The sequence below is a fragment of the Chiloscyllium punctatum genome, chromosome 16 (assembly GCF_047496795.1).
Source record: "Chiloscyllium punctatum isolate Juve2018m chromosome 16, sChiPun1.3, whole genome shotgun sequence".
NCBI classification, from domain to species: Eukaryota; Metazoa; Chordata; class Chondrichthyes; order Orectolobiformes; family Hemiscylliidae; genus Chiloscyllium; species Chiloscyllium punctatum.
This window is the reverse complement of record NC_092754.1, coordinates 41,738,381-41,753,515: the sequence shown is the minus strand read 5'-3', so window position 1 is coordinate 41,753,515 and position 15,135 is coordinate 41,738,381. Positions and strand designations below refer to the sequence as shown.

Sequence of the window (15,135 nt, the reverse complement as noted above, 5' to 3'; positions counted from 1 at the left end):
TGGGGCGGGCCAGCCAGCAATGCCCATATCCCGCCCACATCCCCTGAGCTAGTTTAAGCCTCTTTTCATTTACTTTGAGGGCATTGCCCATAAATGTTCTAAGGAATGATACACAAGGCAATTACTTCTTCCTGTGGACTTACCCTGATACTCATTTGTACAGATGCATTGGTATTCATACTCTCCAGTTACTCTACACGTTCCACCATGCAGGCAAGGAGCACGGTCACACGGTGAGCTGTCACCACACTGAACCACATTCAGACTGTCTGTAAAGGTGTAGGAGAGATCCACCTTCTTCCCATTAATGGAAACCTGGGGTAATGGAAAGACTTAGAATTACACGGAACGTACAGCAGAAAAAGAGCTCATTCCGATCTACCAGCTTATTGCCCACATGATCCTCCTCCAGTCACAGAGTCATAGAGATGTACAGTGTGAAAACAGACCCTTCGATCCAACACGTCCATGCCGACCAGATATCCCAACCCAATCTAGTCCCACCTGCCAGCACCCAGCCCATATCCCTCCAAATCCTTCCTATTCATATACCCATCCAAATGCTTCTTAAATGTTGCAATTGTACTAGCCTCCACCACATCGTCTGGCAGCTCATTCCGTACACGTACCACCTTCTGCGTGAAAAGGTTGCCCCTGAGGTCTCTTTTATATCTTTCCCCTCTCACCCTAAACCTATGCCCTCTAGTTCTGAACTCCCCTAACCCAGGGAAAAGACTTTGCCTATTTATCCTACCCAAGCCCCTCATAATTTTGTAAATCTCTATAAGGTCACCCCTCAGCCTCTGACACTCCAGGGAAAACAGCCCCAGCCTGTTCAGCCTCTCCCTATAGCTCAAATTCTCCAACCCTGGCAACATCCTTGTAAATCTTTTCTGAACCCTTTCAAGTTTCATAACATCTTTCCGATAGGAAGGAGACCAGAATTGCATGCAATATTCCAATAATGGCCCAACCAAGGTCCTATACAGCCGCAACATGACCTCCCACTCCTGTACTCAATACTCTGAGCAATAAAAGAAAGGAAAGCAAACCAAACACCTTCTTCACTATCCTATCTACCTGCGACTCCACTTTCAAGGAGCTATGAACCTGTACTCCAAGGTCTCTTTGTTCAGCAACACTTCCTAGGACCTTACCATTAAGTGTATAAGTCCTGATAAGATTTGCTTTCCCAAAATGCAGCACCTCACATTTATCGGAATTAAACTCCATCTGCCATTTCTCAGCCCACTGACCCATCTGGTCCAGATCCTGCTGTAATCTGAGGTAACCCTCTTCGCTGTCCACTACACCTCCAATTTTGGTGTCATCTGCAAACTTACTAACTGTACCTCTTATGCTCGCATCCAAATCATTTATGTAAATGACAAAAAGTAGAGGGTCCAGCACCGATCCTTGTGGCACTCCACTTGTCACAGGCCTCCAGTCTGATAAACAACCCTCCACCACCACCCACTGACTTCTACCTTTGAGCCTGTTCTGTATCCAAATGGCTAGTTCTCCCTGTATTCCATGAGATCTAACCATGCTAATCAGTCTCCCATGGGGAACCTTGTCAAATGCCTTACTGAAGTCCATGTTTTTCCTCATCTAAGTCTACCAGCATTGTTCTGCATTTCCTTTCTCCAAGACCTGTTCATCTAGCCTCGTCATTAAATCATCTCGAGCAGCACAGTGGCTCAGTGGTTAGCACTGCTGCCTTATTTATCTGGTCCATTTGAAAAAAAAATTAAACAATCCTGGGTCTAAAACTAGAGCACCTTCAAGGTGAGAGGAGAAAGATTTTAAAAAGACATGAGGGGCAATTTTTTTTTATAACAGTCAGTGGTTCATATGTGGAATTAGGTTCCAGAGAAAATGGTGGATGTTGGTTTCAGTTACATTTAAGATACATTTTGGATAAGTGCATTTTTGGAGGGATATGGGACTAGTTTAGTTAGGGATTATGGTTGGACTGAAGGTGGTCTGTTTTCATACTGTATGACTTAATGACTCTAAGAGGACTTTCTTCAATTCTTGAATGGTGCTGTTCCTGTCTTTTACACTGGAGACTCACCTCAGTGATACAGCCTTCAATCCCTTCTGTGATGTTTACTGCTTTGGGGAGAATCTCTGAACTGGGCACACCTCCAAGGTACATGGGGCTGCGAAGGTTCAAACCTTGGCTTTTGCCTGGAGAGACTCTTCTGATCTCTTTCTCATCATCTATTTTCAGCAAACCATCCTTGTTGTGTCTATGTGCTTTCAGTCTGTGCCATTTGTTGAGAGCCACCGGTTTCACACTCTGCAGAACAGCAAGTCCTGTGGGGGGGGGAGAACAAGTGGAGTGGAAGAGTCAATGAACTTAATAACACGTGGATTTTTAGCAACGCAATGAACCTTCCCTTACAAAACTGCCCCTTAATGAAGAGAAGTAAACACAAACAGTAGCTCTTTTGTTAAGAAAGATATGGGTCTACTCTTCGGTGTAAATACACTGAGGGCGTTTTTGCAATACCTGCTCCTAAACTGAGTGTTGCAGCAGTGGCACCGATGTGGATTATAAATACACAGCTAACTTTCTATTCTGTTAAACACCTGGTGGCATTTGAAATGAGGGAGATTGCACATTGACTTCCCACATGGAAATGGAGCAGGCCTTCCAGAGGGCAGCCAGTCTGATGGACCAGGACAGTTGACAGCAAAGTGTACTCTGGCAGCTCTTACACGCCCTCTCTCTCCCTACCCCCAGAATCCCCTGATATGCAGGTTCCATTCCACAATCATTCAATAACTCCTCCCATTTAGACACTCTGTGGTAGCAAATACTACTGCAAGCTGACACAGCTACATTCCACACTCCTAAAGAGTTACAACCATATTGCCACTCATAACCCCCACCCTGAAATTCCTACAAACATGTTGTGTAACTTGGCTTCCGCAAGGCATCAACCAAAACTTGGGAATGTGGTTAATTCAACTGCTCCAAGGGGCCAACAAACACCTGTTTGTACATTCCAAAGGACTTGCTGTGCTGGTAGTAGTCAGATATCACTCTCACCAGACTGTCTGTAGTGATGGGAACAGCTGAAGGCACAGGCATTTCATGATGATGTTCAATGAAGCACTGATACACTGAAGTGAAGTGACTCCCCTCCTGGCTTCAGGAGGGCCAATAGAGGATTCTCATTTCCCACAGGTCTCACCAAGTCTTTGGGATAGAGGACTGCATGGAACCCCCTTCACTCCACAGAATAGTGTTGGATAGGAGAAGAACATAGTCAGAAAATTCACCACTTCACATCCCCCAGTCACAGCCCAACAAACTGTCGCATAGGAAGGACTGGAAACTGGGTGGATTGCAGGTAGATTCTTGCTTCATTGCCAACTTTTCACCTTCCATGAAGGACTCAACTTGCTGCAATTCTGCAATTTTCACCTTCGCCAGAAGGAGGTAGTCTGCCAAAGAAACTGTCTTGACTTCCATCACATGGAAATGGAGTAGGCTGTACAGAGTGCAGCCAATCTGGTGGACCAACACAGTGGCAGGGAAATATACATTGGCAGCTCTTACACACCCCTCTATCCCACCGCCCAACCCCTCCCCACCCCCCACATTCCCTTCCCAACCCCCACAATTCCCTGATATACCAAGTGCCATTCCATAATCATTCAATAATGTCTTTGGGCTGGACAGCAGCTACTTAGAGACTGAATAGATTCAACGGGCAATATGCTTCAAAATTACACACCAACCCAGGACAACGGCACAATGCTAATGGTGGCAGGAAAGAGCAAGGCTAGATTATCGGCAGGAAAGAGAAAGGCTAGATTATCGGAGGAGCTCTGCTCATGCTGGCAGAGCTGCGTTCGTGGACTAAGTCCTCAATCCAGATTCCGTTTCACCCACCTGAGCCCAGGTCGTATCGGAACTCCAAATGTCCATTCAACATGGCGACCGAGATGAAGTCATTCATTTTCATCCTTTGTCCACTGCTGTAGAACATCAGACCGTTTGGTGAGTGAGGCTTAAACTCTAGCTCGATGGTCAGCTCATTGTGAACGTTGGTCAGGGGTGGATATGCCACAAAAGAGTGCCCTCCCCTGAAGGAAGGAGCTGTAATTAAGACACCTGTGAGGCAACAGGAAGAGTCAGGTTTACCATTTTTGCATCTTACCTGTTGCTCTATAAACAAAGATGCCAGTGAAGACACCAGACAGAAATGTGTGATCAGCCTGATTCCTAAACAATAAATGTCTAGTGAGGCTACTTACAGCATTGACATGAAAATGGGCAATAAACATTAACATTGCCAGTGATGTTAATGCAGGTGCAATGAACTTTATTTAGGTATTATTACTGCTGGCGGCATGACTCGTCATTATAACTAGCAGGAAAGGCTCACCATCCATACATTTCGGCCCTCGTTTGCCCAGGTGGCATCGACAGTTATACCCAAGGCCATCCGGATTGTTCACACAAGTAGCATCTGGCCCACAGGCCTCTGCAAAGTAAAACCAGAGACAGGTATCACCACCACCACCACCACCACTCAGCAGTAAAAACCAAAACTGCAGATGCTATAAATCAGTAACAAAAACAGAAGTTGCTGAAAAAACACTCAGCAGGTCTGGCAGCAACTGTGGAGAGAAATCAGAGTTAATGTTTTGGGTCCAGTGGCCCTTCCTCAGAACGGATATCATTACACTCCTTTAAATAGAATTTTTTTTTGCTGGCTCTGAATTTGATAAGTGCAAAACTCTTCAGTTGAGACACCTTAATTTCGTGTTTTCTGTCAACAGCTGTGCAAAGAGCCAATGGACCTATTCATCACCTTCTTCCCAAAAATTCAGTGTTTTGAATAAAAGCTTGTTTAATGGAGAATGGAGAAGTCCATCAATCTACTAATACAAAATAAACAACTGCAAAGAACTGCAGATGCTGGAAATCAGAAACAAAAACAGAAATTGCCGGAGAAACTCAGCAGATTAGATTAGATTAGATTACTTACAGTGTGGAAACAGGCCCTTCGGCCCAACAAGTCCACACCGCCCCGCCGAAGCGTAACCCACCCATACCCCTACATCTACATTTACCCCTTACCTAACACTATGGGCAATTTAGCATGGCCAATTCACCTGGCCTGCACATCTTTGGACTGTGGGAGGAAACCGGAGCACCCGGAGGAAACCCACGCAGACACGGGGAGAACGTGCAAACTCCACACAGTCAGTCGCCTGAGGCGGGAATTGAACCCGGGTCTCAGGCGCTGTGAGGCAGCAGTGCTAACCACTGTGCCACCGTGCCGCCCACGTGCTGGCAGCATCTGTGGGAAGAAAGTAAAGTCAATGTTTTGAGTCCAGCGACCCTTCTTCAGAGTTGTTCTAGACCCAAAACGTTAACTCCGGTTCTCTCCTTTTCTGTTTTTGAATCTAATAGTAGGGCTGCAGAGCTGAATTGTCTCAGTGGCAATCACATTCAGTAGCAACTTGGCCCTTTTATGTGTTAAAGGTGAGCTTCACATTTCTGACAGGAGACTCTGAACAGGACTCCAACGGAAATGCGGGACATACTTCAAATCTGACAGATTCCTCCAGTGCATCATGGACAGCGGAAGTCAAACCATGTCACCCCCACCTTTTCGAAAGGAAACAGTGGCTGCATTGTGTGATTTAAATGTCCCGATTACAGTCACGTTGACAGCTCCTATGAAAGGGTAAGTAGGTAAGAGGAATAAGAGCTGAGGGTGCTAGGTGGATAGCGTGCCAGGGTGGGGGTATGTGGTTGGCTCACTAACTGATGGCAGTGCTTAAGATGGTCAGGAGATAGTTATCTAGCAGGTGCTGGATCTCATAGGGGTGAGGGTTGGGTCATGGGAGAAAAGGTGGATATTTGGGTGATGAGAGGTCCATTTCCAGTGAGTGTGGGGTTATCAGGCCTGGGTCAGGGGTCTAAGGGAGGTGTAGCATGGAGTTGATGAATCAGTTATTAGTTACCTAGGGCTTAGACCAGGCATTTTATTGTCTGACATTTCCTAGATACATACTTAATTACAGTGGTATCCACTGCATTCACTGATTTAGATGGATACTTTTAGAGGGTTTCAGGTGTACAGGAACCAGGAGCAGAATTTGAAATTTCCTGGGCAATCCCTTTAAAGTCAGGGATTTTGCAGGGTCCCAACATGTAACTTCCATCTATGTGACAGAAATACACTCAGCCCATTAGAAATCCCAGGTTCCAGTCTCTGGGAATTCTGGAAATACCAAACCTCTGCCTAGCACAGTTTCCTCCCTCACCCAATAATCTTGGAAACAGAACATTCAAGCTCCCAATGGACTCCTGTTTTCACTATAATAAGATCAAAGGTTGGATGACTGAGTTCAACACCATGCTGCAGGGCAATTGGATGGCCACTAGGTGATGCTGTGATGATGAAGGGAAGTACAAAAAAACTTGAACTAATATGACATTTTCACATTCTTGTCACATTGAAAGTAAGTAATTGATTGTGAAGTGCTATGCAAAGTGCAGTTACTACCATTCTGTAATAGACACTAACAAGTTCACAGCAAAGAGATGAATAACCAGGCAATTTGCTTTTATTGCGTTGGTTAGGGGATACGTGCTGAGCATGACATCAGGAGAAATGCTGTGTTCAATATCCAACTTAATCCAGGAACTTTGATTTAAACCTCCCTTTTGAAAAATGACATGTGAGTAAATATAGTTATTGTTTAGTACTCCATCTACCATCTTCTATATTCACACCCAACACCAGTGATGCTCAGTAGCAGCAATGTGCATCATTTACAAGATGAATTGCAGAAATTCACCACAGAATAAAGGGTGAAACTAGTGAGATTCATCACTTGGAATGGACTCTCAAAGTGACAGATGCTGAAAAAGTAATGTGATGTAGCTAACTTGGGAGAGAGTGTGGAATTATTCTTCCAAACCCACAACCACTTATATCTAGAAGGACAAAGACAGTTGTAACAGGGGAACACTTCAAACCAGAAGAAAATATATTGCCATTCCCTCATTGGTGACCATGTTAAAAATCCTGGAAATCCCTCTCTAACTAAGCAGTGCCCCCATATCTCTGGGTCAGCAGCAGTTCAAGAAGATAATTTCCCACCACCTTCTCCAGAGTAATTCAGGATGGTCAATAAAGACCAACTATGGCCAGCAATGTCTACGTACCATGAACATATTTAAAAAATAATGTTCCCTCCGTATTGCACTGAAATGTCAGCAAAAATTAAATGGTAAGTGGGGTTTGAATTTGAAGCAAGTGCCAAGTTGATATTCTGGGACACAAATATTTCCTCCATCTCATGCACAATACTCAGTTATTATGAGCAATTACTTCCCACCTATTCAATTTAAATTATTTTGAAAGAGATGATAAATCAAGCTTCAGCTTTAGGTTTCCCTTTCTTACGATCAGAAGAAACTAGCTAAATATTATCCTTTATATACAATGATCAGTAGGGTTCGCTGTGGTTCTAAACAGACACTTACCTGGGTGACAGTGTAGAGCTAGTGAATGTTCACAGTTGCTCCCGGTATATCCCCTCCTACAGTGACATGTATAACTGCCAGTCTCAGAGTCAACACATTGACCTCCATTCTGAAAGAAAAAACATCAGCTACTTCATGATAAATCCCCAATACTGACGTCGACCTACAAAAACAATGCTCTTGCTGAGATACTTATATCATCGATAGTCACAGGTGAGGTGCCAGAAGACTGGAGGTTGGCTAATGTGGTGCCACTGTTTAAGAAGGGCAGTAAGGACAAGCCAGGGAACTATAGACCAGTGAGCCTAACCTCGGTGGCGAGCAAGTTGTTGGAGGGAATCCTGAGGGACAGGATGTACATGTATTTAGAAAGGCAAGGACTGATTAGGGATAGTCAACATGGCTTTGTGCATGGGAAATCATGTCTCACAAACCTGATTGAGTTTTTTGAAGAATAACAAAGAGGATTGATGAGGGTAGAGCAGTAGATGTGATCAATATGGACTTCAGTAACGTATTCGACAAGGTTCCCCACTGGAGACTGATTAGCAAGGTTAGATTTCACGGAATACAGGGAGAAGTAGCCATTTGGATACAGAACTGGCTCAAAGGTAGAAGTCAGAGGGTGGTGGTGGAGGGTTATTTTTCAGACTGGAGGCCTGTGACCAGTGGAGTGCCACAAGGATCGGTGCTGGGCCCTCTACTTTTTGTCATTTACACAAATGATTTGGATGCGAGCATGAGAGGTACAGTTAGTAAGTTTGCAGAAGACACCAAAATTGGAGGTGTAGTGGACAGTGAAGAGGGTTACCTCAGATTACAACAGGATCTGGACCAGATGGGCCAATGAGCTGAGAAATGGCAGATGGAGTTTAATTCAGATAAATGAGAGGCACTGCATTTTGGGAAAGCACATCTTAGCAGGACTTATACACTTAATGGTAAGGTCCTAGGGAGTGTTGCTGAACATGGAGACCTTGGTGTGCAGGTTCATAGCTCCTTGAAAGTGGAGTCACAGGTAGATAGGATAGTGAAGTGGGCGTTTGGTATGCTTTCCTTTATTGGTCAGAATATTGTGTACAGGAGTTGGGAGGTCATGTTGCGGCTGTATAGGACATTGGTTAGGCCACTGTTGGAATATTGCGTGCAATTCTGGTCTCCTTCCTATCAGAAAGATGTTGTGAAACTTGAAAGGGTTCAGAAAAGGTTTACAAGGATGTTGCCAGGTTTGGAGGATTTGAGCTATAGGGAGAGGCTAAACAGGCTGGGGCTGTTTTCCCTGGAGCGTCAGAGGCTGAGGGGTGACCTTATAGAGGTTTACAAAATTATGAGGAGCATGGATAGAATAAATAGACAAAGTCTTTTCCCTGGGGTGGGGGAGTTCAGAACTAGAGGGCATATGTTTAAGGTGAGAGGGGAAAAATATAAGAGAGACCTATGGGGCAACTTTTTCACACAGAGGGTGGTATGTGTATGGAATGAGCTGCCAGAGGAAATGGTGGAGGCTGGTACAATTGCAACATTTAAGAGGCATTTGGATGGGTATATGAATAGGAAGGGTTTGGAGGGATATGGGCCGGGTGCTGGCAGGTGGGACTAGATTGGGTTGGGATATCTGGTTGGCATAGGCGGGTTGGGCCAAAGGGTCTGTTTCCATGCTGTACATATCTATGACTCTATGACTAGTGTTATGGCATTCTTCATTAATGCTCCTCATCAATGTGAAATGTCAGTTGGAACATAGAATGAATTAAGATGATGCTATACTCTAATCACGTCTTCAGAATTAGAGTTAAGGTTTATTGTCACGTATACTCAAGTACAAAAGTACAGGAGTATAATGAAAAGTGTACAATGTTGCCACATACAGCACCATCTCTGGTACAAAGTACCTAGCTACAAATCTTAGTTACTAAAATAGATTAGGTACAAAAATAGAGAAATATTAAAAAAAAACCTAAAACTTCTACATTACAGCTCATCATAGTATAAATAAAGTTAAAAGATAAACATTACAGTCCTTCTATAGCCTACACTTGCTCCACGCTGATTTTATGATTGTGTTAACTTTGCATCTATATGATGCAAGTGCACAAATTGCTTATGCTTTCAACATTCTTACTTACACACACTGGTGAATAATTTGGGACCAACCAGCAAGGATGTTTGACGGGACAGATTTCAAAGAACCGCATATATCTTGACTGTGGTTCAGAATGACAACCTCAAGGTTAGGACTGTACATTTTGCAATACACAAAGTGTCACAATTATGTGGGACGTATAGGAAAGGCCAGACTTCTTTACCTGTCCACCATTGTTTGTATATTTACTTGTCTTTACAAAGTCAGAAACACCCCACCTGGAGTTTAAGCAATTAGTTTACTGGAAGAGGACAATTCCCGACAGACATTCTTTCACTCCACCAATGTTTATCTTCACCGAGGAGAAGCTGAGCCTTTGGGAAATGGAGAATCAATTGTCTTTCTGTTTTTGTTTTGAACTGGCAAAACCTTTGAGTTTTTCAACCTTGATGCGAAGCACCAGCAAAGTGATCTTGTGGCAATGTGAAAATGGAATGGGAAAGATTCATCCAAAATATTACTTCCAATTTAGAGACGGTGCAAAGGAATAAGAGGCGAAATTAGTGAGATTGATCACTTGGAATGGACTCTCAGAAAGGCAGATGCAAGATTCTTACGAATGTTGAAGAAATAATTTGACATAGCTAAGTGGGGAAGGAGTGTGGAGTCGCTCTTTATGGATGCATTAAGGTGGATGGTTTCACAGATGAGAAGACCACTCAGCTCAACCAATCTACAAATGGCTGGTAAATTTTTGAGACAGTTGTTTTGCTGACGCAGAATCTGACGGGAGTAACACCGATGATCTTTTTCAGAGATTATGAAGAATTAAAAATCAAATTGCTTTACTTTCTAACCAATTGGAATCTCGTTCACGTCACCTGTCACATATCTGCTTCACCTTCGAAAATATCTCTAAGTATAAGAACATCAATAATTTCCTCCAATCTTAAGGATCATTAACTCAATGCAAAGACACTGTCCATCATGTGTTGGTTTCCTGCTTCAGCGACATTTATGCCATCTGCCCAAATTTTAATGCTGATAACCCCATCCCCAGACATCATTATTCGCCAGAAATCCAAACTCTTAGAATTCTACTCTCGAGAATAAAGCTCTTGTCCATGACTTGTCTGCTGTGCAAAAGCCAGCCACACGATGCCAAGGTTAAAAAGAAGAACAATCAAACCCTAACCTTACTCCCAAACAAGGAAGACCATGCTTGTCTTCAAGATTTTGGATTAACCTATTGACTGTGGTAATGAATTCATGCCTAGTATATATCGTCATTCTGAAGTACACATCACTCACCCCCATGTACATGTCATTGCTCATCTCAATGTACACATCACTCACTCCCAAGTATCCATTGTTCATCTCTGCCCTCAAAATTAATGCAATTACTGTTAACATGATGTAACAACACACTAATGGATTTATTCAACACCCAAATAAAGGAACAAGAATTCAGAGTTGGCATTGTAATTGGCGCAAACATGCCACCACTTCAGACGTGTGTGTAATTTAAAAGGTATGTAATATTTCAAGACCATTACAAGTGCTCCTTTGCTGGTACAGCATGTTTCAGTTCCTTGGGTGCATGTCTTGTAGGAGGCTCTCATTATTTTCCAGAAGATTTCCAATCGCAACAATGATGTTGGAGGTGGTGCTGAAAGAGGCCCAGTTGATTTGCATGATATGGTATGCCACTGCAAGGGGACAGGTGAACCCCGTTCTGGCCATAAGCTTCATATTAGAGGACTGTACTAGCAGAAATTAAAAAGAAAAATACTTTTCCATCAGTCTAAACCATTTAGGTTGGAGACATTTGAAAGGAGGGTCACAAATTTGCAGTAACCAACAGCCTGTGCTGTGAAAGAAATTGACGACGGATTACCAAACAGCACTGCGGATATCTAGTACCTTGCAAGGATTGTCTTTGCAGGTTGGGCAGTCAGATATTCCTCTAGCTTTCAGATCTGGAGCGGAGAAGATCACCTCATCACCCTGAATTACAAGCTGGCGAATGCACCCTAATCAGAGGGAAGAGCAAGTCAGCAGGTTAATTTCAACGCGGTCTTTCTCATTCTGCAAACATATGTGGTCATTTTAACTAAGGGGTTCATTATTCTCAATTGATAATAGGACTCAAAGGCACATCAAAACACTTGCCTTGACAACATACTGCCACTAAAAGTAACAACAGATTAGGTGACTTTTGTGATTGGTTGTAGGGAAAAATATCCACCTTAAATAACACACACAACCCTTTGGTTTGATAAAACGGAACACAGTGGAAATACTCAGTGGGTGAGGTGGCAGCTATGAAAACAGAAACAATGCTTCATCAGAACCGGGAGTGGGCAGAGAATAAACAAGTCAGCGGGAATGAGAGGGGGAGGAATGGAGGGAGGTAAGAATGAAAAGGTCTGTGATAAGGTAGAGGGCAGAAGCAATTTGCTGATAAATTGATTAATGATTAAGGGAACTTTGTGACCAAAAAAGCTTCATCCAACATCTCCTGCCTTTATTTCAGGTTTCCAGCATCCACTGTACTTTACTGTAATCAGTTGCTGGATTCCCAAAGTTTGGAGAGATGATGGCAATGCCGCAGTGGGTAACAGTCCACAGTCCACACCCTATTGTGAGGAACAGAAATCGGAGTTGGGGGGGGGGGGGGGGGGGGGGGGGGGGCAGGGGGGGAGCTGAAATTTTGCAGTATTCAATATTACGAGAAGGGCAAGGGCAGCAGACACATGGAAACACCATTACCCACATGTTCCCCTTCAAGCCATCCCGACTTGAAAATGTATTACCGCTCCTTCAGTGTCGCTGGGTCAAAATGCTGGAACTCACTCCCTATCACATTGTGGGTGTTCCTACATCCAAATACTGCAGTGATTCAAGGCAGCAGCTCATCACCACCTTCTCCAGGGTAACTGAAGATGGGCAATAAATGCTGTCCTCATAAATTTGAAAAATTCTGGAGTATATTTAGCAGAACTAAAATGAAAATAAAACACACCATGGCATGAATATAAGAGACAAGCACAATCACACAAAAAGGCTAAATGGTTCCCTTTCCACATTAAGATAAAGTCTTTAATCATCGTACAGATTATATTCCAGTGATTTTAATACATTTAAGCCAAGGGTTACTGTGCTCTTTGACTTTATCAGCTGTACGAGTTTAGTTTTTGTGCTTGTCTCACTAAATTTGCTTTCTGGTACCAGGTTCCTCCTGCACATTTTCACATAATTCAGAACTGCAGCTGCTTCCAGTATTTCACTCCCACACAACCACAAAAAGAGGACATGGGGCTGGCACACTGGCTCAGGGGTTAGCGCTGCTATCTCGCAGCGCCTGGTACTCAGGTTGGATTTGTTCCTCGGACAAATCCAAACATGTGCAGATTAGGTGGACTGGCCAGGGGAAATGTGGAGTTACATGGATAGGGCAGGAGGGGTGGGATGCTCTTTGGAGGGTTGGTGTGGACTCGACAGGCCGAATGACCTGTGTCCACACTGTGGGCGGTTCCATGATGATAATCATTAATTGGTTGAATTTTAATGCCAATTCAGCAGTTTCACTGTCATTCTGATTGAGAGAACCTTTTAAAAAAACAATTATTTACTTAATGTAAGGGGCGACGAAGGCCTAGTGATATTATTGCTCGATTATCAATCCAGAGACCTTCGTATTGTTCTGGGGATCTGGGCTTGTATCCCACCACAGCAGATGGTGGATTTTGGATTCAGTTAAAAGTTTGAAATTAAAAGTCTAATGATGATCATGAAACTGATGTCAATTGTTGGACAAACCCGTCCGGTTCACTAATGTCCTTCAGGGAAGGAAATTGCCTTCCTCGCATGGTCTGGCCTACATGTAACTCCAGGTCCACAGCAGCAATGTGGTTGACTCTTAACTATCTTCTGGGCAATTTGCGATGGTCAGCTATGCCCACATCCAGTGAATGAATAGAAAAACTGAATTCAAAATCTACAGCTGCCTCGGTGGGATTTGAACTCTCATTTCTGGATAAGGCCTTAAATGTATTTGCGTGAATGTAACATGAAAACAGGATGTACATTATTCAAATAATACATAAATCAAAAGAAAACTAAGAAAACTATTTAAAGGATGAGCATGATGAAAATGAGACCTTATCTCCCAATACGTGGCGATTAATTATATTATCAGCATTGCATCAGCTATGCTTTTAGGTTACTGAAATCAATTAAAGTAGATGATGGGTAGGTGAAAACTAGTAGTTGTCATATTGTTGCCATGGTTACCACTCAGCCTTTCCTAGCGTCTTATCTAATTCCCTAGTAGACTAATGGTATTGGGTGAGGGACAGCATTTCCAGGACAGTAGAGGTTGATCACATTCAAAAGCGTTGATCATTGGGAGCAAGACTGGAAACATTAACTGACTAAACACTTCATCGGAGTCATTCTCTCTTTCAAGATATGCAAAATTGTGGGCAGGTAAAACTTGGAGTACACGAATCGGTGGTAACAATGGACCTCAGGACTGCTGTGATACATCTTTAAGATATCACATCTCAAATTGCTGTCCATATGAGACATGTAGTTCTATACTATACTATGGAGTATATCCTGTGTACCCTATAGAGTGAACAGAACTGCAGTCCTACAAGTCAGTCATATCTTCCCAGTTACTATTGTCTGTGCACAGTATTATCCTCAAATAAAGAATCCTGTTATTGTGATATTAATTCTTGTCATAGGATTGGTAACATTTGGGTAAAGCAGAGCAATGCAAGAAAGAATTTGCACAGTTATTTTCCAAATAGCTTTCTCACCCATAAACCCGCTGTTGCTTCCAGTGACTTTCGAAATGTTTTCAAAATGGGGGTAACCGCCAACATAAAGCTCTTCATTTAAATCCAGACCTCGGAAGTTTCCCTAAAGTGAAAGAAATGTACACTTTAGTGAAAGAAGGGCATGAAATATTGGCTCTTTATCCTCTTGGAACAAGGCACACTACTAGGCAATGCGATCGTGCTGTTTAAGCATATGAAAGAATACAACAATTTAAATTGAAAGAGACTGTTACCAGAGATTAAAGGGTCAAGAATGAGGAGCCATAGACAGCAGATTGAATGGAAGAACAGAGAGCAGGATTAATGACTGAAGTAAAACAGCACTGAAAATGAGATTGGATAGGTATGGTATTGATTGTGATCGTGCCCTCTGAAACCATCGGACATACCTTGCTGAGATTCACTGTTGTCAATCCTTCTGACTGGTATTCATCTAAGTTGCTGATAGTAGGTAGGGAAGAGTGTTGTTGGCAAATACAAGGCTCAGCCTCAATAAACAGATCAGGTTTATTACATATTACCTAGCATTACATCTGAGAATCTCTTCTAAGATCACAGGCTAGACTTAAAAGTACACATTACTGTTAGTTACAAAGATTTAGAATTGAACTGGGACTGAACTAAAAAAATCTAGTTAGCTCCTCCCAGGAATAGTCCTTTACATCCTGACGGAC

The 15,135-nt window shown here is 43.0% G+C and overlaps 1 protein-coding gene across 14 annotated transcripts in view; it reads right to left on the bottom strand.

Annotated features, from left to right (window-relative positions):
* hspg2 (heparan sulfate proteoglycan 2) overlaps positions 1-15,135 on the bottom strand; it is a 529,465-nt gene that overhangs the window by 33,811 nt on the left and 480,519 nt on the right. For all 14 annotated transcript variants that reach the window (XM_072586792.1, XM_072586797.1, XM_072586801.1 and 11 more), the window contains 7 exons: positions 14,441-14,543; positions 11,535-11,644; positions 7,529-7,637; positions 4,407-4,505; positions 3,911-4,132; positions 2,078-2,322; positions 144-315 (listed from right to left, as the gene is read on the bottom strand). In XM_072586792.1, the coding sequence (XP_072442893.1) occupies positions 144-315; positions 2,078-2,322; positions 3,911-4,132; positions 4,407-4,505; positions 7,529-7,637; positions 11,535-11,644; positions 14,441-14,543 (1,060 nt within the window). The remainder of the gene's footprint in view (positions 1-143; positions 316-2,077; positions 2,323-3,910; positions 4,133-4,406; positions 4,506-7,528; positions 7,638-11,534; positions 11,645-14,440; positions 14,544-15,135) is intronic.